This window comes from Alligator sinensis, unplaced genomic scaffold, assembly GCF_000455745.1.
Source record: "Alligator sinensis unplaced genomic scaffold, ASM45574v1 scaffold1021_1, whole genome shotgun sequence".
Lineage (NCBI taxonomy): Eukaryota > Metazoa > Chordata > Crocodylia > Alligatoridae > Alligator > Alligator sinensis.
This window is the reverse complement of record NW_005842185.1, coordinates 1,147,457-1,175,437: the sequence shown is the minus strand read 5'-3', so window position 1 is coordinate 1,175,437 and position 27,981 is coordinate 1,147,457. Positions and strand designations below refer to the sequence as shown.

The 27,981-nt window shown below is 38.2% G+C and overlaps 2 protein-coding genes across 2 annotated transcripts in view; both read left to right on the top strand.

The window, feature by feature from the left end:
• TBC1D15 (TBC1 domain family member 15) overlaps positions 1 to 10,175 on the top strand; it is a 71,028-nt gene extending 60,853 nt beyond the window's left edge. Inside the window, 3 exon segments of the mRNA XM_006026249.3 lie at positions 4,086 to 4,202; positions 5,340 to 5,426; positions 6,092 to 10,175. Of these exon segments, the coding sequence (XP_006026311.1) occupies positions 4,086 to 4,202; positions 5,340 to 5,426; positions 6,092 to 6,298 (411 nt within the window). The 3' untranslated portion in view covers positions 6,299 to 10,175.
• Positions 10,176 to 19,126: 8,951 nt separating this feature from the next.
• Positions 19,127 to 27,981, top strand: part of TPH2 (tryptophan hydroxylase 2) — a 70,738-nt gene continuing 61,883 nt past the window's right edge. The window contains exons 1-4 of the mRNA XM_006026247.2: positions 19,127 to 19,244; positions 23,081 to 23,233; positions 26,827 to 27,010; positions 27,125 to 27,225. Coding sequence (XP_006026309.1) covers positions 19,143 to 19,244; positions 23,081 to 23,233; positions 26,827 to 27,010; positions 27,125 to 27,225 — 540 coding nt within the window. The 5' untranslated portion in view covers positions 19,127 to 19,142. The remainder of the gene's footprint in view (positions 19,245 to 23,080; positions 23,234 to 26,826; positions 27,011 to 27,124; positions 27,226 to 27,981) is intronic.

The window sequence follows — 27,981 nt, the reverse complement described above, 5'->3', positions numbered from 1 at the left end:
TGATCAGACCTCTGTTGCCTGCTTTAAATGCACTGGGTCTGTAAGGATCCGCAGCGCTTAGAGATCTTCACACAGCGTGAAGTCTCCTCCTCCCTTGTTCGTGGAGTCCTCCAACTTGGGCGGAAACCACTCCAGCCTCTTATACAGCTAGCAAGCCAATCACTAGCCGCCACGTGTGAATAATTTAGAACTGGCCAATAATGGGACCCGAATTAGCATACAAATGGCGGGAACTCTTTGCAACGAGCATTTCTGTGCTGCAACAAAGAAATGCACCCTGCAAAGAAAGCTTCAAATTAGCGGGAAATTCTCCCTTGCACCGGGGTTCTCTTTTGCAGCAGAAAACTCCACCGTGCAAAGAAGCTGCAATTTAGCGGGGACAATTTAGCAGTGACGAAGCACACACAAACAAAAATCACACCCTTTGGGTTGTGACACTGTGCCATGGCCTTATCATCCTTGAGTGCAAGCCATACTCCTCAGTCACTAATGGACTCATCGATTCTCTCACTGACTTCCTGATTCTGATGTATTTAAAGATTTTATTTTTAACTGTAGCATCTTTTGCTAGTTGCTCCTCAGTTTTTTTTTGGCTCGCCTTATTTTGCTTTTACACCTGACCTGCCAGAGTTTGTGAGCTTTCCTGTTTTCCTCATTTGGGCATGCCTTCCATTTGTGAAGGATGTCTTTTTGCCTTGAATGGCTGCTTTAAGTTAGCTATTAGGCTATGCAAGGGTTTTATTGGACTGCTTGGCACCCCTTTTGATTTATATGGTATACACTTTTCCTGAGCCTCTAATATAGTATTTTTAAGCAGCTTCCAGGCTGTCTGCAGGCCTGTTACATTTTTGACTGCTCCTTTTAACTACTTTCTAATTTCCTCATTTCTTTGTAATTTCCCTTCCTAGATTTGTATATCAGCATAGTGTTTTTTTGTGGCTTTTTCCTATTAGGATGTTGAATGTAATTGTTGTGGCTGCTATGACAGAGCAGCTCACCTGCAGGTGCCTTTTAAACCAAGTCCTGTACATTAATCAGGATTAGGTCTAGATTTGCTTCTCCTTTTGTGGGTTCTCAGATGAGTTGTTCTAGAAAAGTCATTTCTTACATCCAGAAATGTTAGCTCTTTGTCTTGCCCTGATGAGATGTTTACCCAGTTTATGGGAAGACAATTTGAGGCTGCCTTTGTTTTGAGTTATACTGAATTTGGCTCTTGATTGTTGCTGAGAATATTGCTTTTTATATCAAAATCAGGGTGGCAAGGATATGTCCTATGGGCCACAGCTGACCTGTGGAGCTACTGAAAAGGCTGGGAATTTGGGGGGAAGGGTAGGTGGAGTCATGGCCCACCACCAAGTTCCAGAGTATGGAGCCTCACTGGGGACATCCATTGGTGTCATAGGGGTGAATGATGGGTGTGTTAATCCCTGAAGCTCCCCGATACTGCTTGCTCAGCTGCTGGAGATGGATCTGGACATGACCTGACAGGAGTCCCATAGTCTGGTTTTAAGGGTTGGGGGGGAAAAGCAGGGGGAGGGGAACCAGGAAGTTTTGACACCACCGATTCAAATTAAAAAAAAAAATCTACTTCCTGAGGGAAGATCTCAAAAAATGCCAAAGGACAGTACTTTTTTGAGTTTTTTAGCTATTCAAAGTAACATAGTAAAGAAACAAAATCACTCGTTTTTCTTTAATGCAACACAAATCTACCTTTTAAGTATGTGGTTCTTTTTATATGAGATACCTAATGGAATATATAGGACACCAGAGTAGTGTAAAGATACAAATGCCAGATACTTGCTAGAGTCTGGGCAGAGCAACAACAGGAAACTGATATTTCAGTAATTTACTGTGACATTGCTCCAAGATGAAAATATCTTAATGGGAAATATGAAAAAGTTGAACACGAGTTTGAAACTGATGTTTGTTGGGTTCTCTAAAGGGTTCGATTGATGGAGACTTTACTCTATAAAATGAGTCATCTTTTCTAGAAAATGTAGACATGTTCTAGCTCTTGACAGTTTTCTTGACCGTCCTGTTAAATCAGTTAATGATTTGAAAGAAACAGGGTTGGGACTTCTATAACATCTGTACACAACTGTGAAGCTAGGTTTGCTGCTTGACTTTGGGCTAGTCACTTAATCTCACTGTAATTATTTAAAATGGAGAGGATGATTTTCCAGTTGTCTTGTTTATTTAATCTGTAAACTCTTATGATCAGGTACTATATCTTAATATGGATGTAGAGTGCCTAGCGTAATGGCACCATGATCCCAGGTGGAGTCATGAGGCACTACATTAATGGAGGTAGCTAGTCAGGGAGGAGCCGAAGGTATCTGATAAACCATTGCAGTAGAATATTTCTGAAAAATATTCAGTTAAAAGTATGCAAGTTGGAAAATGTCCTTACAGTAAATATTCAGTTAAGAATGCAACATGGCATATATAAGAGAATGTATTTAATATTGAATTTGATACTCTAGGACAGGGATGGCCAACCTGCAGCATACATGCCTTAAGTGGAATGAATAGCCTCTGTGTGTGGCATGTGGTAGATTGGGCACAGGAAGCACAATGGCAGATAGGGCAGAGAGCAGAAAGCAGAGCAGCAGATTGGGAAGGGGATCAAAGTGGAAGGGTACCAGTCTAATTTTGTGGCATGCTTGCCAAAACAGTGGCCCCCATTGCTTTAGAACAGGGCTGCCCAACTTTCAGCAGCTGGGGTCACTGGCCTTCCAGGTTGTGTTATCTTGTCCCCCAGGGCAGGAGACATACACTCCCTTCTCCAGCTTGTGCACGCCTGAGTATCACAGGAGCAGGAAGAGCAATGGGGGGAGGGTATGTAAATGGCATCTGGGCAGGGACAGCAGGCCTCAAATGGTTAACAGAGAATTTTACTCTTTTTCAGCATAAGAAAGAAAGTTTGATAAGTGTTTGGCTCACAGGCTGCCAGTAGGACAGTCCTGCTCTAGAAAATACCCACAAAGCTGGCTTATGTGTGTTTAAAAAAATGCTGTTCAGTTTCCTCTCTCAAATGCAGCTCCATTTTATTTCCCCATGGTAACCCACACTTTCCCTGTCAGTGTTAGAAAATGAAATACTATTTTTCATAAATATGTACCTTCTAGACCAGAACCACTTTTATTTTGTGTATAACTGCCTTCTCCTTTTCTTGATGTCCTCTTTCATTTCAACATGTCTTAATATATCCAGTCAAAACCAGATTCTCCAGGACCTTATTCTTGTTAGTAGTCTTTGCTTATTGGAGTAATTCTATTGAATTCTTTGCTGCAGTTAATATGCATGAAGATTATTTATGCAAATAGCATTTTTCAGTATTGGTCCTTTATTTTTTCTCTCTCCTTCCCCACCTCTCCTTCAAGCATTTGTTATACTCTTCTCTTTGCATAAATCAAACTTTCATCCCTAATACTAGCACTGAATTTCAGCTTACATTTGCAATTTAACATGTTCATGAGTGCTAAGTCTTGAACTCACTGAGCTTTTTCTGTTGAATTTAGCTGCATCAAGAATTGGTCCAAAGCCATTATTATGCATATAAATACATACTTTGATGCCAGGTATATGATAGTGAGGGTGGGGATGGGGGCAATTTTTGGCAGCTGAGAGCCTTTGGGATGGATTTGAGAGCACAACAGCTGAATCTAATAGACCCTCTAAACTTTGTACTGTGTAAAACCTTTAAAATTCACAAGTGTGTGTGACACTCACTTACCTAACCTTCTTATGCTGAAAGAGTAAAATTTGAATCCAAGACAAATAGACTGTGAAAGTATATCATATAGAATCTATATCTATATCGTATAGAATCAAAGGATGCAAAAGTCTTGAGGAACTGTACATGTAACCAATTTGGTTTTATTTATCACTAATTATTTAACAGATTTTGGTCAATAATAGAAATTGGTGGTATCAATGGCAGCTTATTGTTAATTAAGCAATTAGGTTTAGAGGATTATTGAAGCTGCGTTACATTATCATTCTTCAAAATCTTTCTTGTTCTTTAAAAAAAGATATATAAGGTCTTATTTCCAGTTTCAAAAAGTGTTTTAATGTTTTAACAGGTAATGTGGACAGAATTGCCATGCCAGAATTTTCATCTCCTCATCTGTTGCGCTATCTTGGAATCTGAAAAGCAGCAAATAATGGACAAGCATTATGGCTTTAATGAAATACTAAAGGTATCTTACTGTTACGTAGTCTTGAGTTAGCTTAAGTTAGCACTTTGTGAGCGCATCTACATGAGACATTTAGTGCAGTTGCCTAATTAGCTCTGCAGTAAATGTCTCATGTCTACATGTGCAGTGCTGTTAGGGTGGAGGAAACTAACTGCATCAGGTTAGTACTTGTAAATACAAATATAATCCTGCTGCAGGGTTTTTTTTAGTTCACAGCAGCACATGTGTAGATGCTGGAGGGGCTGGCTGGGGTATGAGAGTGCTTTAGTGTGGGGGCTGCCAGCTGGCTAGCCCTGCATTGTAGCACCCTTATGCCTTAGCCAGCCCTGTCACAGCACATTTGAGCTGGGTCAGAGCAGCCCTGGGTTGGCAGGCTGACCCCTGGCCCCCCTGCCAGCTGGGGCTGCTCTGACCTGTTACAACATGCTGTGGTCCTGGGCACATATGCAAACGGTGTGCCCAGGAGCAATAAAATCTTGCACATAATGTGCCGGAGTTTATTGCTTGCATTAATTGCACGTGTAGACATGCCCTGCGTAAGCTTTTGGAGTTCTGTATTGAATAAAGGGCATAGATACATGGCATGTCTTCTGGAGGGTTAAATTTAGTTTACTTTTTGCCAATCCTGTTTAATTCCAGAGCTCTTTAAACAATAGGGCAGCTGGATAGATGAGTAATTATTGATCATGTACTCGTGCTAAGAAGTTAAAACCTATTGATGAGCTAATAATATTTTCAACACAGTAATAAGTAGAAAAATAGCATTGTATGTTTTTATCCATCTTAAGTGTTTTCATTTTAATTCTGTTAATGCACCCTCTCTAAATTCATTTATCAGTACCGCTTTGAAAATGGCAGTTGAATTTGCCTGGTATACACTAAAATGTTGCATTAAATTTGATTAAGGAATACTGCTATGGACTTTTAAAGGGCTGGGCACCTGCTATGAATGGTTGAGCACTTTCAGTGTTCATTAATTGATAAAAGTGGAGTGCATTCAGTGCATTGCAGTTTGGTTCCCTTAATTTCCAGTGTGATACTTACAGAAATATAGTAGAGGAAAATTATTTTTTAATGCAATAGCGTATTTTTCTAGCAGACCATTTGTCACTTTTATATTGTTTGTGAATATATTTTTAGCATGTCAATGAACTGTCTATGAAAATTGATGTGGAAGATATACTCTGCAAAGCAGAAGCAATTTCTATGCAGATGATGAGTTGCAAGGTAAAATTATTTTAACTATGTCTGCTATGAGCATTTCAGACAGTAAAAAGAAAAATATATGGTTGGCCGTAGTCATATAAATGTATAGCTGTTGAAATGGTTCAGTTTTTAGATAAGATGTTATGCTTTCATTCTTTGATTGGATGTTGACAAAGCCTCATGCACCTGCATAGGTTTGAATTCTATGTTTCATATCAAAAGTATGCTGCTGATGGGGAAAAAATTAAGTTTTGCTCTGTTTGATCATTGTTATTTAGTTTTTAGATTAGCTGTGTGTAGATGACCTTTGGTATGTGGGGAAGGGTCATAGTGAGGACCTGAGTTAGTCACCTATAGAACCGCAAGCAACGTAAGACCATAGTTTGTTGTGGGTTTAACAGTTGAATATTGATTTTTTTTTTTCCTGAGCATTTGAAAAAAAATCTGAAAAAACTTTGTAATGTTTGATTCAGATTTTATTCTGATCAGGGCAAAGATACCATTGTTAATCAGATGCAGATTGCATGAATCTGAATCATCTTTCAAGTCTTTTCTGAAAACAGATAGTTTTAGAACATATTTAAGAATCTTAAGTACAAATCAGAGTTTGTTCTTAAATGTTTTTTTCAATTTTAATCTGTAACTTTTATAACACAAGTACTTTGGTGGTTTTTTGCTCCTCATAGGAATTACCTCAGGCAGTCTGTGAGATCCTGGGGATGGAGAACAGCTCTGCAACAACACCAGATTCAGACACTGGAGAGGAGGAGGGTGATGTGATGAGTCATCCTAAATCAACATATCAGAATATCTCAATGCCTCTAACTGCTGCCAATGGAACAAAAGATAATGCTCAACAGATGGCTGAAGTGCATAGATTGACACCTGCATAATTGTACTTAGCTAAATTGAAGAGAGACTTTATTGAGCTAATTTTTCAAGCACTTGAGAGGTCACTATTTAAAATTTGGCGCTGATTAAGCTTTAAGGTTTTGGAAGGAAATTCTGTACTGTAATGCTGTTGCATTAAAGCTTTACAACATGACCTGACTTAATTATTTTTGTAGTTACTTCTACCAAAATAGCCTTTTGTTTTCAATAACATTCCTTAATATTTTTGTAGCCAAGTGCATTTTCTTTTTTGTTGATGAACTGGACATGGATTATGCTTCAGAAGTGACTGACTTGGAAATGATGCATCTGCTGAGCTTTTGGTTGCATTATTCTGAGCTTGGGTGGTTCTTCTGTTTGGTTAAATCAAAATGGGCAAACTAGAGCTCGTGTACACCATTTCCAAGCTGAAAAAATTCTGATTTTCCTAAAGAAGGAATACTTTGTAAATGAATGGGGGTTCTCATTCTTAAGTGTTTACAAAAATACTTCTAAGTATTTGCTGGTTGAATGTAGATTTGAAATGGACTTTTTCACCTATTGCAGTTTAATGTCCAAGTACTAAATTTTGTGTAACCAGGAGTGGATGAACAGTATATTTTTTGCATTTAACATTTCTTCACGTATATATGCACACCCACACATACTTATTTGTGAATACTAAAAAAGATAGTCATATTTTCAATATTTGAGTCAACTTGACTGTTCATTCATATGCAAGTCAGTTTGACCAGATTAATATACAACTTGGACTGTTTTTGAAACTATTTTCTAAAAATAAAGGTAACTATTTCATGTGGATATATTAAGTTCTACATTTGGTGTAATTTTACATATAGTTTCTTGCAAACTTTAACTTTACTAATAATGTTTATCTTTGCTAATCTTATATAAACTGATCAATAAACTCCTACTTACACTATTTTTTATGTCAGACTATTTGGAGAATTTAAAAACAGGTGAAAAATGCAAAATGGTAATCGGAGATCTTAATAATTAATTATTTTGTATATGCAAAAGGCAGTGAGAGTTTATTCTATGCCATGCTCTGACCTTTATAAGTTATGTGAAATTTAACATAACTGATTCAGTGTATTCATTGTTATTTGGTAACTATTGTACATATAAAATAAAATTCAAAGCTTATTTAGTGCTTTTAATTAAATTGTATTTAGAGAAAATCCTTAATTGTCCAGTGGCTCGTATATGAAGGAAAGCAAAAGAGGGAACATAGCTAATGCCAGTTTTCAAGACATAAATCATATTTTGAGTGGGTAATGGAGAGCAATGGGAGATTCTGTCTTCGCTCAGTGGAACATTTCATTCATCATCTAAAGGCAAGTTTAGGTATTAAGTATGAAGTAAGTATTTTCCTCTCTTTTTTGGAGCAGTTTACTATTGGAAATGGTACTTTTACTGTCCAAAACAAATAAATGTGACATAAAAGTCTTCAGTAGATAAATTAAATCATCGCAATAACTTGAGACCTGATTAAACGTCTTACATCAGTAGTGAACAAACACAGCAAAGGGTTAGTTGAATCAATACAGATTTTGTTTTTAATATTGTCAACATGTTATCTCCCATCAGTTAATAAGTGAGAAACCCGGTGAACAAAAATCGGTGATAATTCAGCATCTCCTCAGTCTTTCATTTCCTTTCTTGCAGGAAATTACTTTGAAGCTTTATGATGCTTTTGTTCCTTTTTGAACATTGGGCTAATAGGTGATTCATTTTACATGAAATAAAACATGTTGCTTGTATTTATGTTATATTTGAGCTCAGTGTGTCAGTTACTTGAATGAGTTTTGCTTTAGTATGTTCTAGGACAGAATGTCTTGTTTCATTGAGAGCTTGAAAGTATTTCTAAAATATTTGCATGCGTGACAAAAAAGGTTAAGTGGGCTGATTTCTAGCCTTAATTTCTAATGTGGAGCATTTTGGGGGCTCAATGTGAGCATGCTTTACTTTAAAGTTCCTGTAAAAAGCTTCATAATCAGGATACTTGTATGTATTTTCCACCCTGGGAACATGTGGTAGTTTAGACCTGATAGGCCTTGGGGACTTCTGATTGGTTCCCCATGACTTTGTTCATTGGGTGAGTGGTATACGCAGGTTAAAACTAGAATTTTGTAACAATTTTGTGGGGAGTACAGCTGACTGCCTGAGGAGAAAGAGGGATGTTTTGACAGAACTGGAGAGAGAAAAGAGTAGTCCTAAAGATGCCAGAGTAGGGAGAGAAAAGGGGAGTCCCAGGAAGAGCAGAGGGAACTGCAGTGCCATAGAAAGACTGTCTGGACCTGAGCAGTCTGATGTGCTGTTTGGGACATTGGCATTCTGACTCTTTGCCCCCTAAAAGAAAATACCCACTCTTCTCAGGTGCTGATCAGAAAAACCCACACTCTTCAGGGTGGGGATGTTACAGATCACCTAGGGAGCCAGGGACAGAGGAGAACCAGTCTTGAGCCAGTGGCTTTCCTCTTCTGAAATCATGGCAAGTGGTCCTTCAGGAGCAGGAGACTAAATGAGGCTGCTTTTTGGGGAGTCCTAGGGCTGAGCTTTCTCTGAAAGGGTTGTAAACTGTTACAGCATGAAAAAAACAGGTTAAAAGATTACAGAGAATCTGGCTAAATGGGTAAAAAATGGGAAATTTTAGAAAAACTCATGCTAAGTTTTGCAGTTCTAATGTATCATCTCATGTATTCTGCATCATCAGAATCCCCCCAGAATGTACAAACATAGTATGTACTGTTACTTTTCTTTTAAATTCTGCCAAATCTTTCTTAAAAGAATAAAGAAAGCCCAGTTGGTCAACTAACTCCTGACCCCACTCCCATCCCGGCCCCCGGGCTGGTAAAATCTTTTATTAAAAAGGAGGTTGTGCGGTTTATCTTGTAGGCATGATTATTTTTCAACACTAAAGAAACAGCTGTTTTTCAGTGTTATAAAATTTACCATTCTGTTAATTAAAATGCAAGAATACAATTCCCCAGCCTGATAATTTGGTAGTACCTTCACTTTTGTCTGCCTTCAAATTACCTACACGTTTTGCCAATTCGGTCTCCTTTTAATGCCTATTTTAAGTACAAAAGTTGAGCCCAAAGCAATCTGAATGAGCTAAAACATGTCCCATTGATGCTGAACTGGAACTGTAGAGCTGTTAATGCGTTAAAGTTTTGTGTTCAGCTTTTCCTTTCTTGGAATTTGATTGCAAAGAATCGTTGACAATGTCCTTTAGGACTCCATTAGGTGTTTAATATTTGTTCAAGAAGATTAGAATAATGTGCCCACCATAAGTATGTTGGAAGTCTAAATAGAGTTACATCCAGTTTGAATTCCTTATTTCTATGAAACATGAAGATGCTATTTTTTATAAACAAATCCATAATTTTCTTATCCAGTTCAACTCACTGGCCTTTCAGTTTTTATAGTGATATAGTCAGTGATTTTTTTTCTTTGTTCTTTTTGGGTGTTGAGCTTAGAAAGACCTACCAAATGAATGACAAAATACTGCTTGACAGCTGGGAATCCGATAGATAAGAAAATATATCTTCCTTGCAAGTTCACTCATTAGTAGGTCCCTCTTTCTCTTCTGTAGACAGTTTCATTTTGTGGTACAGGTGAGGAGGAAAAAAAACACTTGTTTTTCTTTTTTAAAGGATGCATTGATCTAATGTGAGACTAAAAACTCTATAAAAGGCTGTCACTATCCTCACTCATGGCAGTTAAATGCTACTGGTTTAGGAAAAGTTAGTGTTGGAACATGCTTTTAGTACAAGGCAGCTGAATTCTGAATATCTACATTTTGTAATGCCTTTCTATTTGGGGGGTAATCAAATCATCTCTTCCCTGCCCCCCTTTAAGCTTTTGTTACTTGCACCACTCCAAAGACTTTTTAAAATAGATCTTGAGAATAAATATATTTTTCTCTAAGATAAAATCTTGTGTATCTGATTCTATGTGTATCTGATTCTATCCATATTATGCAGTATTTTCATTGCGTCTGCCCAGATGAAAAAAATTTATATATATAAATTTATATATACAACAAAACATTAAGAGAATAAACATTATACATAGATATATCTCTCTCTATAGATATAGCTAGATAGATGTATATTCTTTAAATGTTTTTGTTGTTTGTATTGTTTTACTTTGCCTTGGACAAGAGGGGAGCTGCAGGGAGTACAAGAAAAAAAAGCTTTTTGAAATGTGGACATAGTCAAGTGTTCTTAAAATACACGTGGTGGTTGACAGCAAAGCAAAGTTTGATTATTAGGAAGGGTACCGTGCCATATTTATTTGCCCACAGTAAAAATTATTAAGTTCGTTAAATGCAACCGGAATAAAGATGATTTGTGTCTGTCATAGACATTTTAAAGAGATTGTATTCAAATCCATAGGGGTGTTGGAGTTGTGGAGTAAATATAATGAAATATGTTGTTGCAAAAGCTCATGCCTCTCTGAACCAATTAGACAGCACTGTAGAAACTACCTTTTGCCCATCTGTTAACAGAATGCTACATCTTTGCTATTACAAAAATGTTATGGTTGCTTTAGGAACCATAATATGGAATATCTGATTTATCTACTATTAGCATTATTTCCACTGAACTCTTAATTAGAATGACGAGTATAGGAAGAAGGCTAAAGAAAGTGCCTCTTGTTTTTGACTTTGCCTATGGATAAAAAGGTCTTCCTTATCTACAACTGACATTTGTCAGTCAACAAATGTAATCACTAATATTGTATCATTGGTTCTGATCTAATTCTATTTGTATTGTACTCTTGCATTTCTTTTCGTACCTTGTCTTGGACCCCAAGTAAGTAAAGTACTTGAGTATCCCTTTTGTTGAGGCCTAGATATGTGTTCTTAATTGCTGAGTTAGGGCTCTAGTGCTGGAGTCTCACTCTAAAAGCAGTCACTCTTATATAATTCTAACTAAAAGGTTTAATTTCAATTAAGTTTGGGCAAAGATTTTTCCCTCCTCCTTTTTCGAACCAGTTTAACTTCAGCAAAGTGTCTCTTCCCAGCTGCTTTTATTGTAAAGTGCCTTGCCATTCTCAACTAGAGAAACAAAGAGCTTTGGCTCAACTAACTGAAAAAGTTCTGCAGATTTAGAGCAACTCTTGCTTCTTCCAGCATGATGCAAGTGAGACTCCATCAAGTTAGTGAGTGAACTTTTCTTTCAGAGAAAGAAATACTATTTTACAGGTAAGAGAATTCCTCCCCATCCCTCTTCCCCCCCTCCCCCTAACCCCCACACTGCTCCTTGTCAGCTTGCAAAATTTCACTTTTAAAATGGAAAACAGCATCAATGCAAAAATACATAAGAGCTTGTCTGCAAAAAGAAATTGACTGGAAAAACTAATCTGCAGTAGCTCTCTGTGTGGACAGTGGTCCAGATTAAAAATGGCTCTGTTACAATATTATTGCACCATTCTAGAAGTGCACTCTGTTATTCCAAAACAAAATGACTCTTATCCTGGAACAGCATCTAATAGGGTGCCATTCAGGGCTAACTATTCTGCTCCATTTCCCTGAGTAGATGAGACATAGGTAACACTGACATTCCCCAGGTGTGGGCTGTGGTACATGGTGTTTGATTCATCTGCTCATTTGCATTAAATAACCTTAAATACATTTAAGTATTTTCCTTATTGTGTCTCATGTAAACCATGATTGTATTGGTCTCTTAGCTCTATCCATGGATGGCAGAGAAGTTCAGTGCAGTTAAAATGGGAGAGGCTGTACTATCATGAATGGGATGGGAGATAGGTTCTACCAGACCATCTATGCTTTAAAATAGAAAGTCCTGATTGACCATGAAGTCATATTTTGTTAAAGAGGAGACTGACTTTATGTATATATAATTATGTAGTTGCTTTTTGATAAATACTATGATTTCACATGCAAACTGAGTGATAGGCTGTACAGATAGCCTAATTGAGTATATAAAGACAGTTGTAGGCACAATCACTTATTCCTTTGGTTAAGACCTCAAGATCCTGGTAAATATGTATTTCACGTGAGTTTAAAAAAAAAAGATTATTCAGAACATGTTTTCTATGATTGACTCTGTAATAATGTGTCTAATGTCCTCAGGCACACTGTATTATGCTGGTACTGGCCACGTTTCAGTGTTAAGAGTGAGATGCACCTTGGAATGAAAGCAAGGATTCATCTTCTTTGTTTTGGGAAATACAGCACATACCCCCCAAAACTATAATACCATTTGCTCTTTTGTACAAACTTTTTTGAGAATTTATGAGCAAATCTGTTAATTGGTTGAGTTAAAGTTAATTGAAAACTGAATCGCAAGAAATTTAGCATCTGTGTCGCTCTTTTTGTCTCAAATGAGCTTTACAATGGAACAAAACAGACTCTTCAAACCTTCCATATAGTGGAAGTTAATTGAAATCTTTTGCATGGACTATGTTTGAAGGAAGTGGGTGGTAATTAAATTCATTGTTATATCTAATTGCTCTGTTTGCATGGGCTACAGACAGTCTCAAATTAACAGATCAGGTAACTCAGGCTGTGCTTTCATTAGGAAAACAGGTTTGTTCTCAGCTAACTAAAGTTCTATATAAAGGAGCATAGTTTTCACACCAGTGAGCAGGATAAGGGAATGACTGTTTTTTTGCTTGACTTCCTAATGTGTGAAAACTAAGAACTGGCATCTTCACTAGCGAGCTCTCTCAAAGTAATAATTTTTCCTTGTGGAGGGAATGCCTGCAGGGGTCTGCTGAGAAATCCAAAGTAAACATGTTCCATCCTCTGCAGCCAACTTGCATGCGACTGTTCTGTTGTTTGTAATGTTTTTTCTTAACAAGTGTTCTCCTTGGTAAATGAATTGGCCCACCTGTTCTTTAATGAATTCACAACTACGTGCCAGCTTGAGAATGTCTTGAAAGATTTCACATGGCACACGGAGACAGAGGGTGCAAGGAAATCCTTAAATCACTTAAACAGGGATTTAGACTAGGTTTACCCCGCCTCTACTTTAAGGAGCCACTGGTCTTCTTGACACACCTCTCTAAGCCTATGTGTCAGTTGCAGCTGAAAGGTCATGTTCCAGGGTATGCTTCAGTGATCTGAAAGCTGTAAACTCATGTTAAATTTTCTGATGCTTTCTAGCTGTGGTGACTTACCAATGAAATTTGTCCTTGCATATTGTTATCAAATGTAAAGGATCTGAGGTTCATACTGCACCACATTCAAAACTTTAGAAATGTACAATGATGGTAGGCTATCATATCTGAGTTTCTAAGATAAAATATGTTAGGGTATAGTTAAGGTAGTGTTAACAATTTTTTTCTTATTTGCAAGCTCAGGATAAGAACTTCAGAGTTGAAGAATCTGCAACATGAACACTACCTTATGATGTAACAATGGGGAAAATTATATGAAAAAAATAAAATACATTCCTTTTTATTTTAGGACCATTAAAAATAACTTAATCATTATACTCAGTGTCAAGACTTTCTTATTCTGAGCACAAACAACATCTTCCAGAGTGTGAAAAGTATATCCAAAAGTGGCTAATGCAAAAATACTATTCTAGAATAATTACTCCTGAATACTTTTCCAGTACATTTCCAATTAGTAAACTATCCCTTTTGCATAATTTTTGGTCTGAGAATTTATATTAAGAATATTTACTCAAAGATTTTCATTTTTGCCTATAATACTATAAATTGAAGGTAAGCAGTTTTGTCCGAGCTTTGAATTACTTCTATAACATAAGCAGTGGTGTTCCTAGAACACTAGGTACACTGAGAAATGAAATAAGCTTTTCTTATTCCAGTAAATGTTTCTGTCCCTCAGCATGTTATGGAAGAGTCCAACTGTTAAAATGAAACACACAACAGAACTATTTGCTTTACAGCATGAGGTATTCTCTATGATTTTTAGGGATAGAATTATTAAAGCAGTTGAATAATCTGATAGCCTCATCATTCCTAAATGTTTTATTGGATGTACTTGCACAGTACATCTTTATGCACTGCACTTTCATCAGTTGTGCTAAAAAGGGGTGACAAGCCTGAAGGGAAAATGCTTTCTGGTACATGCCAATTACTAAGCTGAGCTGTGATACATTAGGAGTGCTATTGCACTGGGATAATAAGGCCATCTTAGACGTGTGCTGTCCTGCCTGGAAAACTAGAATCTAACAGCAGACATAGCTCTCCCCTGTCATTCCAAGAAAAGAAAAGGCTGTACAGCAGAGGTGGTTTTAGTCACCAGAACATTTCGGACGGTGTCAGGCAATCTTACTTGCATAAATTATGCATCCTTAGGAAATTTATCAAGATGTCTCAGATATAGCAGTGTGGTATATCAAAGCCTGGAGAAATTGACTCATGTTCCTTCCATGAGCAATAATGAATAATGTCCAAGTGAATATCTTTGAGTAATCCTGAAGCAAAAACGTATTTGTAAATGCAGACGGGCTCCCCTGCCCAGAATGAGAAGGTAGGAGCAATACAATAAAAAATAATAGCAAAATCTATCTTAATATTGTTTTTTTAACCTGAAATGATGCAGTTATGTGCCAAATTATATTAGGACCCAATTGTGCTAGAGCCTCTGTGTATAGCAAGTGATTGTTCCCAGATATTTATCTAAATAAACTAGCAGATGATGGATAGGAGGAAGGTATTGTCCTACTCTACAGGTATGGAACTGAGGCACATGAAGGTTAAATTACTTGTTCAAGGTCACAGAAGAAGTCTATGGCAGACTTGAAAATTAAACCCCAATATCCCAAATCACAGTCCATATCCTTAAGTTCATCATTTCTCTTTTGAACCCAGCTGCCAAAGGAGTGTCCTAACCACTAGGCTGTAGGGCATTCAGATGTAGGATTTCCCATTCCCCTTTGTTTAAACAAATAATATTAATTTGGAAGAGAGATGGACATATGGATCTCATTAATTGCACACAAGTGTTCCAAGCACTAGGATACAGAATTATTTTTGATCCCCTTGACCCAATAATTATTTATTTTTGCTTTGGAGGAGGAACCAGGTCATTCCACACCACAGGTGGAAATATTTTGGTGTCCAATCCTGGAATATATGTACAGAAAAGACCCCTTGCATTGTTACAGAAGAGTTTGCTCTTCACAGAAGCAAATAAGATGATAAAATGGTTCGTAGGTGTTTTTTTTAAGACTGGAAGAGAACATTATGATTATTTACTGACTTCTTCCTTTTACTGGAAAACCAAAACTTGTACCCAATAATCAAGTACTTGTGGTTGAGCTGTAGTGAATATTTTAGAAAGATATCTACTTGTGGTTTAAAGGTTTGAACATTCACTTTACACACTGATAAATTGTTCCACTGATTTTGAATGCCTTCACTGTTGGGGGGTGGGAGGGGGAAACAAAAACGCCTTTTCTAGTCTGATTTGCTCTAATTTAAACTTTTAACCACTGGATCTTATTGTATTTTTGTCAGGTAGATTAAGGAGTCCAATACAATTAGGTATTCGCTTTTTCAACGGGGGTACTTATTGAGTATGATCAACTCCTTTGAAAGAGTAAATTAAGCCTTTCATGGGGGGGGGGAATGGTTTTGTCCTTTTGGTTCTCCTTCAAACCCTCTTAATAATTTTTCACACAAGAGTAAACTATGTAAACTGCTAGTTGTGCCTCCCCCCTTCCCCAACCTGCATCTAGATTCCTGGCATACAAATGGTCTCTGTAGAAAATCATTTTTATTCACAAAAGCTCCATGTGTAAGAATTTTTCTACATGAGTCTTGTCTTAAAAGTTGTTTTCCACGTGAGGGGCTTGATTGTATTGTTTTGTTTTTCACTGGGTTGGGGAGCATTCTCAGATGGTTTAATAACTCCAGGATTATTCCTTGTGGAATTCAGAAACTACATTGGCTTTGCAAGTTATTTTAATTGGAATTATTTAGCTTTAATGGAATCTACTCATTTTTCTGGATATATTTGCACAGTTCGTAGTCATTGAAATGTAGTTTTTGACATGTAGACTTTGTAAGAATCATCAAGGGTGTTAACTATGTATTCGTAAGGTAGGATTCAAATTGCTTTAGTATGTGTTTTAACATAAGCAAGGAAATCTAACTTTTTGAGTAAATGCCCCAGGAGGGAGATTGAGTGATGCAGTGAGGCAATTCCTACAGAATCAATGGTTAAACATCTAAGAGTAGTCATGTTTGTTGCCTGTGTCCTATACCGAAAATGGGAGTGACATGCACCTCCAAAGGGCAGTTCAAAAAACCGATAGATGCTGTGGTAGCCAATAGAAAATACTACAGTATGGATTTATTTCTGAACTCCTACTCTTCACAAGTTATTCCTTATGCTTCTCCCCTCAATTGTCAATCAGTAACTTGCCACATTGAAACACTATGAGTTTCTGAAGATGGATAATTCAGAAGATGGCAGAGCTTCCTAGAACTGTTTATGCACTTTGCATTTGATAGTCATTAGTTAAATAAATGTAACAAAGACTAGTAAAAGATATTCTATCCCAAGCATCTCCTCTCCCTGAAAGTGTCTTAACCTAACTTCTGAATGCCAGCCACCAGCATAAAGTCAGATTCCTTCTTTCGTTTTTTCTTTTTGGCCCAATGACTTCTATCCTTGCCTGTCTAGTGGCCCAGCTCAGTATGAAAACAAATAACTGTCCTCATGTATATTATTTAACAGTCTAGTAGTTGGAGTATTTTTTCTGGGAAATGGGAGATCTGAGTTTAAATTTCAGGGTGACAAGGCAGAGCACCCAACTCTTTGGGTGAATGCTGTAACCTTCATGCTATAAGTGGGCACAGTTTTGAGATGACTTTTGTGAGTTTTCTTGGCTTACCCTAGCCACTGTCTCCAGGGAGTTTATCAAAACTTGGTTGTCTCCTCTGGCCAACTTGAGCTGCTTCAGAGCTTGGGGACAGTTATCTGCTGAAACACATGCTTCACATCAGGTCAGCACAGATGCACATAAAATCTCCTCCTGTCCCAAATGGAAATGTTTAATGAATTTTTAGAGTGCTGACACCACTACCACCAATTTGAATTGCTCCTTAGGAGATAGGTATCTAACTCTCAGCAAAGTCCTAGTTAAACAGCTACTGAAGCAATTTGACTCAATAGCTTATAAGTGCCTTAGGATGATCTCATAAACTTTGAATATATCCGGTGTTGTTTATAAGACCATTTTACCTCTCTACTCAGGCCTGTGGATCTTGAAGGATCTCTAGTAGTAAACATTGTTGTAGAGAGTAAGACTGACATCATTGTATGGGATGGGCTGCATCCAAGGATCTTTTAAGTTCTACAAGGAACAGCCCAGGGATTTTGAAAATACCTTTATAGATGGTGAGGGGCTGTCAGGATGAGCTTTTGGTCTGGTTGTGTGAAAGCTCCCTAACATTAATTAATTGGAATAAATAACTCCGCATTGGCTGTGGAATGTACCAGTATTAGACTGTCTGACAGAACACTCTCTCTCTCTCTCTCTCTCTCTCTCTCTCTCTCTCTCTCTCTCTCTCTCTAAAGGGTCTGATAACTTTCCGAGCCCTAACCTTCATGATTATTATTAGATAATTTTATAATTCATCTAATTTCCTATTTGATATATATATCTTTGTATAGATATATATAGATACAGATATCTCTTCAGGTTATAAAGAAATAGAATGAGTTAATATATTATCTTACATCTTGGATGTTAAAACTGGGAAAGTTCTGTCAGACCCTCCAGTACCTGTATCTGTCTGTCTATTGTGAGTAGGAAATAAGATAACTACCCCTTTTGTCTGCAGGTAATGCAGAAATGCCAATGCTGGCATGAGCAGAAGGGAAAACAAAATAAATGATGAGCATAGGAAATCCTTTCCCAAACTCAGATGTGTTGCTGTTTTCTTTAAAAGATCCTCCCTACCACTCTGAATGCAAGATGAACTATCAGACTGAATAGCTAATAGTCTGCTTGCTTTTCACTTTGGTTTCAAACAAACATGATGTGTTTTGGCATGATAGATACTGGCATAACTTAGTGAATAGGAAAAAGTAGTGTTTTGTGGGCGTCTGTGAAGTGTAAAGAACACAAGCAGAAAGAGTATTGGGGAAATGGTGCTTGACAGGCTGCCTGCGAGCATCTTGCTCTCAGAAAGCTTGTCGAGTAGAGGCAGGGATCTCTGCTCTTTCTAAAGTTACAAGGCGCACAGCTCCTGTCTGGATGTCCCTATATCACATGGGAAACAACACAGCCTGGTAAGCTCGCCAGCTCTAAAGGTCGAGGCTTTACCATAAAAAGCCAAGGATTTAATCTGCGATGTAAGGCCCTGGAGTAAGTGTAGGCTCGTTTCTGTCTTGAGGCTGGAGCTTGCACTAGCCTTTTTTTATCCCTCGGGGGAAGACCTTCTCTCTGCCCTCCCCCAAAAGTATTCCCCAACTAGGTCTGAAAACCCAGCTCTTTGTCTCAGGCTGCCTCCTTCCGTGGGCAGCGGGCTCAGGGCCAGCTCTCTCCTCTGCTGCAACCCAGGGGCTGACTCTTCCTGGGTTGGCTGATTTTTCTTTTCTTTTTTCTTTCTTTCTTCCTCCCCCCCCCCTTTCCTTTCCACTGAAACAACTCCCGACAGAGATAACCTGTGCATGCAGGGCTTCAATCTGCCCATGGTGAGGCAGAAATGAGTGTCCCCTAATCAGCCTTTCATCTGTCTCCAGACGCGTATAAAAGGAGCCCCCGAGAGGGGACTAGCCGGCAGGGCTCTGTCTTCAGCACTCGCGCCGTGGACAGCGCCCCGGGCAGGCTGCCTCGCCGCCGCTTCCCCCTGTCGTAGAGGAAGGACATTGCACGGCCCGGCATGCAGCCCGCGATGATGATGTTCTCCAGTAAGTACTGGGCAAGAAGAGGGCTCTCCCTGGACTCGGCAGTGCCTGATGAGCACCTAGTCAGCAATGTTACTGTAAGTACCCAGGACTCTCCTTAAATGTTCATAAACAGAACATTTATGTGCGTAGGGAGGAATGATCCGGTCAGGAACTTCTCATTAGCAAATCTCCTTTTGCAGGCACAAACATTGCAGTCTCTTTTTATTTGGAGTGTGTATCCGAGCACCCTCTCCTCGGAGAGGAGCTGTCTCACAGCATAACACCCTGTCAAAGAAGGATGTTTTGACACCACTTCGGCTGCAAGGTCCCAGTCTGTCCTGCAGTTTGTGCGTGCAACTGTTTTGATGTTTGTGGGTAAAAGTGAATATTTATTTTCCATTTTAAAATGCTTAGGTTTCCAGACTGACAACACGATGTGTCTGTTCTTGAAGCGCACACATTTTATTAAAAGATGCGATAGAAATGTACAGGAACAATATTGCATGACTCTTGGAATGTGTACTGTGTGCAGCTGCTAGCATCCTTACAGCTCCATTGAATTTGTTTCTGTGTTTAGGGCTTTCTGAGCTCTACTACTTAAATGCAAAATGTGGGGTCAAATACTGTACCTGCTTCTATTATGCCATTTCCAAAGCAAGCAACAAAAGTTAATGACAACTCCATTAAAGCAGAATTGCTGCTTTTTCTTTTTGTTGTTCTTTCAATGTTTCACTTCAGGAATGATAACGGCTAAAATCCTACACAGCAATAGCAGCACAAGTAATAAAGAAAGCAAACATGGAAAGAAATAGTACCACCCTATCACAAGCAGATCATATTTTTCTTTGAATATTATCTAAACAAAATGATTTTGTTTTCATAGGTGTAATGCTACGAATAGTTTACCAACCCATGGAATCCAGTGCAGGCTACTTCACTCTTTTGTTCTAATAATTTCAGAATAATTTATTTCTTTTTCAATATTATTTTAAAGAAATCAAATACAAGTAATTCGCTTTGGTACTAGGTTTGAAAACTCCCTTTTAGTTCTAAATGCACTAGCACTTTCTTCTCTTTTTATAACATACAACTACCCCGTTACACTGACATGCAAGGTTCACCATAAATACTTTTCTAATTAACATTAAATTAGTTTGGCCTCAATTCACTTAGTTGTTTAAGTGTGCACCTACTTTTGACCTTGTTAATACTTCTGTTAAAGGTAGCTGGACAACTCACAGGTTCAGTTTTAGGTATTTGATTAAGTGACTGGCTGAATCAGACTGAAAAAGAAAGTTATTGATATCAGTGGATGATCTTAGAAGAGACTTTGCTGGGCCAAATGGGATAAATTTGCTTTATTATCCATGTGTAACTTTCTTCATTGGTGGTCTACTTTAGCTCTTCCTGATTTCTTGAGTGTTTTCCCTTGCTCCAGACAATCAGTCATTATTATCATTAGGAAAGTGGCCATTATTTAATCACATTCTCTGGTAGCCTGCCTGACTAGTAAGTCTCACAACATCCTCAGACATTTGGTTATTGCCCTAGGTGATCTAGTTTTCATATGCAGTATAGTAGCTTTCAGATATCTCTTATGATATTATCTACTTGACACGATTAGAGACCCCCACAGGATTTGTTCCTGGAGGGTGTGAAGAGTGCCTCTTCACACTGAAGCCAATGGATGCTGAGCATTTTGTACACATAATTAAAATGCTTCTCTGGACTTGGCTATGAAAACTATGCATGTTCTGACAAGTGCAGAGGATATGCTATAAGGTTAAAAATAGCACTGTTGTTCTTTTGTAGATCCTTGATGTGTATGAAAGCTAGAAAGGGCTATCCCAAATAGTATTTCTTAAAAAAAAAGAAAAAAATTCTAAATATTATGAAAAATACACCCTCCCTCCCCCCAAAGTCTTAATTCAGTAAAACATGTTGAGTTAGGCATGTGCTTAAATGGTTTCCAGTTAGGAATCATCCAATATGGCACCAAACTAATGGGGTGATTTACTGTGTAAGTGCAGACCCACCTAGACACTGACTATACAAGGATTTTAACCATGATCGAAAAATTAATCTGAACTTAGGATATACTTGGTTCCAGATACCACTGAATTTAAGCATATGAAGATCAGCCAGGATGGGGGCAAGCAGGTCTAAGATCATTAGAACATACCACTGGCAACTCAAAGACATGGTCTTTGAACCATTTGTCCCATTTTATGCAGTTTGGGATAAACTGGATTCAAACAAGGTATTACCAGTCTACACCTGCTTTCTTACTAAGCCATGCATAGCATTGGAACACCTGTTCTTATTGGCCCTCAGGCAAGGTGTCACCAGTGAAATTAAAATGGTTGCTCCCTTAGGATGCTGTCCGCATATACAAACTCAGCCAGTTGGCTTAGCAAAGGTTAGAACAGACTGCAGAGTTGATAGATGAAGTTAACTTTTGTGTCAATTTACTTAGAAAGCTGAAAATGCTTCAACTAGTTGTCTTTTTATTTTCTTACCATGTACTGGAGCCATAAAAACACACCAGAATGAAAAGCTTCCAAGAGTTGAGCTGAGGCCTATGAGCTATTTGCACAGGGATAAAATGCAAACCAGTTTGACACATTTAGTGTGGATCCACTGAAAACACTCATCACTTTTAGCAAAGGGATTTTGTTTAAGAAAAGGTCTATTTAAGCTGATCCATTTTAAAGGTATCAGCTTCATTCCTTGCCTTGTCAGCACTGACAACTTGTTATTAAGTCTGGTTAGAAATGGTGTAGATACTTAGCTAGTAAAAATTGTCACAGATCTAGTCACAGGGGCAGTTGGAAATTATGTAATCTGCCCAAAGGTCCCTGTCTATTCTCAAGAAATAACTCCCTAGGACAATTTTAATGTGGGTTTTTGTCTGGCAATAACCAGGCAAACATTTTAAACTTTGTTAAACTTTTTTTTTTGTTAAACTTTTTAAAACTGTTAAATCGGTTGCTTGCCCATTTTCACCTTCTTTTTTGTCAGTGAACAATGAGACCAAGTGGTTTTGACTATTGAACTGAGATGCATATATAAGCCTGATTCTTAGAATGTGCAGCTCTCTGAGAATCCTACTGCTTTTTTGCACTGGATACTGAAATATGCTAGCCATTTTGGGAAATCTTGACCTGCATTACTAAAACTACTTGTATGTGTGGACAGCTTACTGACAGATCAAAAAGGCTTCCACTGATAATACTGTACTCCTTGAAAAGATCAAATGAACTTTAGCACAAATGAAAACTTGCTTAAAAGTTTAGGGAAACTCAGAAGTATCGACAATTTAACAGTAAAAATAGATAAGGAAATGCTCATTTGGAATATGTGGGCAGCTTTCAGACTCTAAGACTTATTTGGAAAAAAAATCAGATTCCTTTTATGGTAGATGGAAACTAAATATGCTTCTTATTGTCTAATCAATAAATAAACTTTAATTCATTAGAAGCAATGAAATCTATGTGGTTACATTAAATCTCCTGCACTGAAGCTGATGAGTGTTCTGCTCGTGATTTTATGGACAATTAAAAAATACTGGCCAGATTGTTGGTTCATTGTAATCAGCATAGGTCCATTGCAATTCATGGAACCACAGTGATTTATATCAGATGAGGATATGTTTCAACCAGGTTATAATAACATTGCTTTAACGTGTCAGGAAATGTATGTCATACTTCTTCATGGTATCCTTGTGTTCTTCTCTTAATAATCTTTGACACTTAGCTTTTAACCTGTGATTCTGATTTGTAATGTATGTTGCTTACCTTTTAGAGAAAAATCAGGATCAGTTTCCTTCGGGGATTTTTTGACGTAAGCTATCTGTGAGAAATGAATGTTTTATATTTTTTTAAAATGCACAGTCACATCTGAAATTGTTGTATCCTATATCCACTTGAAGCTAAACAGATCCACTTCTGGGAAAAATGATGAAAAGAAAGGAAATAAAGGAAATGGCAAAAGTGAATCAATTTCTGAGTGTGGAAAGACAGCTGTAGTGTTTTCCTTGAAAAATGAAGTTGGCGGATTGATAAAAGCTCTCAGACTTTTCCAGGTAAATATTACAAATCATGACAATAAAGAGTGGGGACCTTTGGATTAGATTCTCAGCTGGTGTAAACTGGTATGACCACTGAAGGCAAAGGCACTGCCCTTGTGGGAAGCCTCAACAGCTATGATTGCAGTGGAGGCTGCTTGCACCACTGAAATTGGCCCTGCAGCTACCGGTGCTGTCTTGGATGTTGCACAGCTGCCAGAGTATGGAACTGCCTAGCTAGACCTCTGGTGGCTAGGCTTCCCAGACAAGACTAGACAAGGCTAGATAGGCACCTTTGAATGGTCATTAAACCTGCACACTGAAGAAGTTCTGCTTAGAAGCAGCCAATAGAAAATTCTGAGCACAGTGGTATATCTGAAATCCCACCCCCCTCTAGAGGTTAGATGCTTGAACCAGGGCTTATATCAGTGTGTCCATTCATTCATGAATGAGCCAGAGCATGGCAGTTACCCAAGCAGTTTGCTTAAGGCGTAGTCAGGGTTGAGACATAAAAGGAGAGGCAAGAGTTCCACACTGTAAAGCATGTTTATTAAGGGAAAACACAATATATTAACAAGCTGTTTTATATAAAACAAGCTGTTTTATATAAGAAACAGTGCTGGGAGTGACCCGAACCCAGGGCTCCCCCATCTTATGTGAGAATCTGAACCAATATACTACAGAACTATGTTTCCTCCTCTCTTTCTGCCCCTCCTTCCCTCTGCCCCATGAATCTTGGGTTTCTTTTTTGTACCATGGCAAGCTGCCATAGAAGGGTCTTCCACAAAAGTGCCCACAGCTGGAATAGCCTATATGCAGGAGTGCAGGAACTTTCTGGGAGCTGGGAGAAGTAGGTTTTCATCCTGTTGAGTAAGGAAGGAATTAAACCTAGGTCTCCCACTTGCTGTATGAGTGCTGTAGCCACCAGGCTATATATAATAATTCTAATGCTACCATCTATGTTCTAAAAAGAAAATAGCTACAACTGCATTTTGTCCCATGTAGTATTGCATGCAATATTATAATTGTATCCAGTCCCATGTAGGAAGTATGCTCTGAGCAAATCTAGTACAGGCAGGCCTTCAGATGATTTAAGGATGGCTTTGCCTGGTTTCTGCATCCCAAAAAACCCCTCTACATGTTACACTTAAGGTGTGATTAACCAGTTAATCATGCCTTAAGTTGTGATCCAGCCACACATTCAACCAACTAATGGCATGCTAAAACAAGCAATCAGCTACTAAGTTATTTCACAAATAATGTGGAATAACTTTGTAGCTTGTTCTGATGGTCACAATTTGAATGTATGGTCAAGTGCTCTCCTGGGCTGGGAGCCTCATCAACTGAGGAGCTCCCAGCTACAGGGGTGCACCATCCACCATCAGGCCTGCAGCTGACAAGACTTGCAGTGGCAGTAGCATTCCCAGTGCTGCACCCATTGTGGGCCTTATCATCTTGGGGGGCTTGCAGTGGGGAGAATGCTGCTTCCCAGTGCAAACCTTGTAAGGTGGGAGTTCACAGTGAAATGCCAGAAGTGCTGCTGCCACTGCAAACCTCGTTGGCTGTGGGGCCAACACTCCTTCAGGGCTTGCACAGGGGCAATGGGGAGAATGCTGGTGCAGCTGCAGGGCTCATTAGGTATGGGGCTCACAGCAGCAGCAGCAGTGTGCCTGGCACATATGGCATGGCAGGTTGCATGATTGTGTGAATTATACATTAGATCCCATTGAGCCTTTACATGCACATGTAGAGGAGCCCTAAGGGACTTAGGCAGGGGATAGGTGCCCTATTGCTCATGCTGGTCCATTTCTGCACGGTCATGGACGAAGACCTGCAGATGCATAAAGAACTTTCAGATTAAAACAGTACGTTTAAAATACTAGCAAGTGTAGGCACCTGAAGAGTTAGGTGGCCATAGACCATGGACTTCTTAGGATCTGTTTTGGACTTAGGTGCCAAAGTTCATCCAAGTTCTGCTCTAGGTGCTGAAGTTCTGTTTTTGACTGCATCCCCCAGTGTCAAAGGTGAATACAAGAGTTGTCATCATTCATAAACTTCAGTATCTTACTGAGTTGGTAATTCAGAGAGGATTCGGAACAAACTTATGAGTGATGAAAGGACTTGAAAACATACACTGTAGTGAAAGATATAAACTGCTCAATATCTGTTTAACTTAAAGAAAAAAAGCTAAGAGGCAACTTAACCACAGTCTTTAAGTACCTGCCTGGGGAATGGAAATTTGCCAAGAGAGGTGTCTTCAGTGTAGCACACAAGTACAACAAGATCCAATGGCTGGAAACTAACTAGAGAATACTTATTAGGTATGTAAAGCACACATTTTTAACTAGGGGGAAAGTTATTAATTAGGACAATTTAGCAGGAACTCTGATTGATTTTCCATCATTGGAAATTTTAAAATCAAGATAGAATGTTTTTTCTAAAACATAAATTCTGTTTCATCTGCAATTAATACAGGGAAGGTCTATGGCCTATATTATATAGGAAGTCAAATGAGATGAGCATCCTGTTCCCTTCAGGTTTCACAACTGGTGAATGACTGAAGAAACAAATATTCAGAATGGAAATGTGCTAACTCTCTAGTCTAAGTAAAACAAATAGGTTAACTAATGGTGAAAATACTTCTCTGAAATGACAGCTAGGGGAAGGACTATGGTCAATATGGGACTCACCAGGTACAGCATCAGAATCTCATGCTGGCTGTCTGCCCTGGGTTGAATTTTGCCAATATGAAAATACATATGAGACTTCATGACCAAACAGACATGAGCATAGATCACTCCCCATTTGGAAAATCAATATTTTTTTCCCTTGACCTCTTAATAGGTAGAGAAGCAGGGATGTCAAGGGTAAGGCATTTCTTGACAGGTTGTTCTTAGTACAAAAGTTGAAATCATCATTGATGCTTTACAGCTGCTGTCTTGCATGCACTAACTGATTAGAGGTTGTGTTGGAAGAGAAGGCAGCATTGGTGTCAGGGCCATTTGCACACCCCTTTTCATTGTAGGGTTTAGATGTTTATTATGGCGGGGGAGGGAGGTCAGTGGGTCTGGCCTTTCACTTTGTCAAACTTATCGCTGCAGGTCATTTATAATTACTGCAAGAAAGACAGATGAGGAATGGAATATAATTATCTTCACAAATGAATGTTTTCTCTGTCAGCTTGTCAAGAGAGATTGAATAAGTGCAGCTTCTTGTAGTAACTTTGTTATTAGGTGAGAATACTAAAAGGCTCTGCAATTAACACTATTGATATGGGCACTAAATATTTTATATCTACTTTTGCTATATAGTTAACATGGCATTATCATCATTTAAATTACTAAAATAATATCCTTTCTAAGTTATTGTCTTTGTAAATCACATTTAAATCCCCTCAAAATATTATGATTTTTTTGTCATATAATAAAAAGGATAAAGTGTGCGTTGTTTGAAGCCTTTCTTTTTAATACACAATATAAATCACTAATCATGTACTTAGCTACAGGCTGAATGTTTCTATGACTTTTAAAATATATTCTACTGGAGCAGATGCCAACAATTGTATTATTTTACATGTTTACATATGGAGACCAATATTTCATTTTCCACAGGAGAAGCATGTGAGTATGGTTCACATTGAATCAAGAAAATCCAAGAGGAGGAACTCGGAGGTAGAGATTTTTGTGGACTGTGACTGCAGTAAGAAAGAATTTAATGAACTCATCCAGTTGCTAAAGTTTCAGACTAACATCGTATCTCTTAATCCACCAGAAAGTATCTGGACTGATGAGGAAGGCAAGATTACATTTTTCATTTGTCACTTTATTTAGCTATTGGCAAGCTGCTCATTTAGAAAGCACAACGTGCTGAAACTCCAGTCTTTTCAACTCATGCCATTCTCCCCCACAGAACTTGACAGCGTCCCTTGGTTCCCTAGGAAGATCTCTGAATTAGACAAATGCTCGCAGAGAGTTCTGATGTACGGCTCTGAGCTAGATGCAGATCACCCTGTAAGTATGAAATACAGCAACTATCGATCATGCTTGTATTTTAATTCTGAATTGCAGGGCTGCAACACAACTTAAAATAACTCTGTAAATAGTCATTTGTATGATTTAGCCACACAAATAATGAGCTTTATGGCAAAGATTTTAAGTCAACTTTTGGCACCCTTAAGGACCATGATTTTTAGAAAATGTGTGTCCAGCACTTTTATGACATTCTCATCTCTCTAATAGTCTTATTGAATAGAATTGCCCATTTCTCTAGTTCAACCACTAAAAATTGAAGCATTCCATACTTGCTAGTCATTTAAAAAAATCTTAGTCCTCTTAATGAAGCCAGGGTGGCCCAGGATTAGGGGAGCACACCCAAAACCTTTATTTCTGCTCTGCACTTTTTGGCCATAGCTTGTAGTTTCATAAAATCCAAAATCTATTGAATCAACTTCAGCTACAAACAATAACTTCAGTTCAAATAGAGGAATTTCACTTGTAATGAGGCAGTTTTAAACTGAAGCTGATGATTGTGATGGGGCATGTAATATTGTTTTGAGCTGGGTGCTTTCATTAAATACTTGAATGATCTGGAGAAAACCTGCCTTTAGTTTTATAGACAATGAAAAAAGACATTTGCATTACATGAATATATATTTTACACTTGGGGGAGCCCTTGTAAGCATAATTTATACCACATTTGTGATCATTCAAAGCTCAGAATAAGAGATGGAAAAAACTGACTGTTGATTATTTTTTAGAGAGATTCTG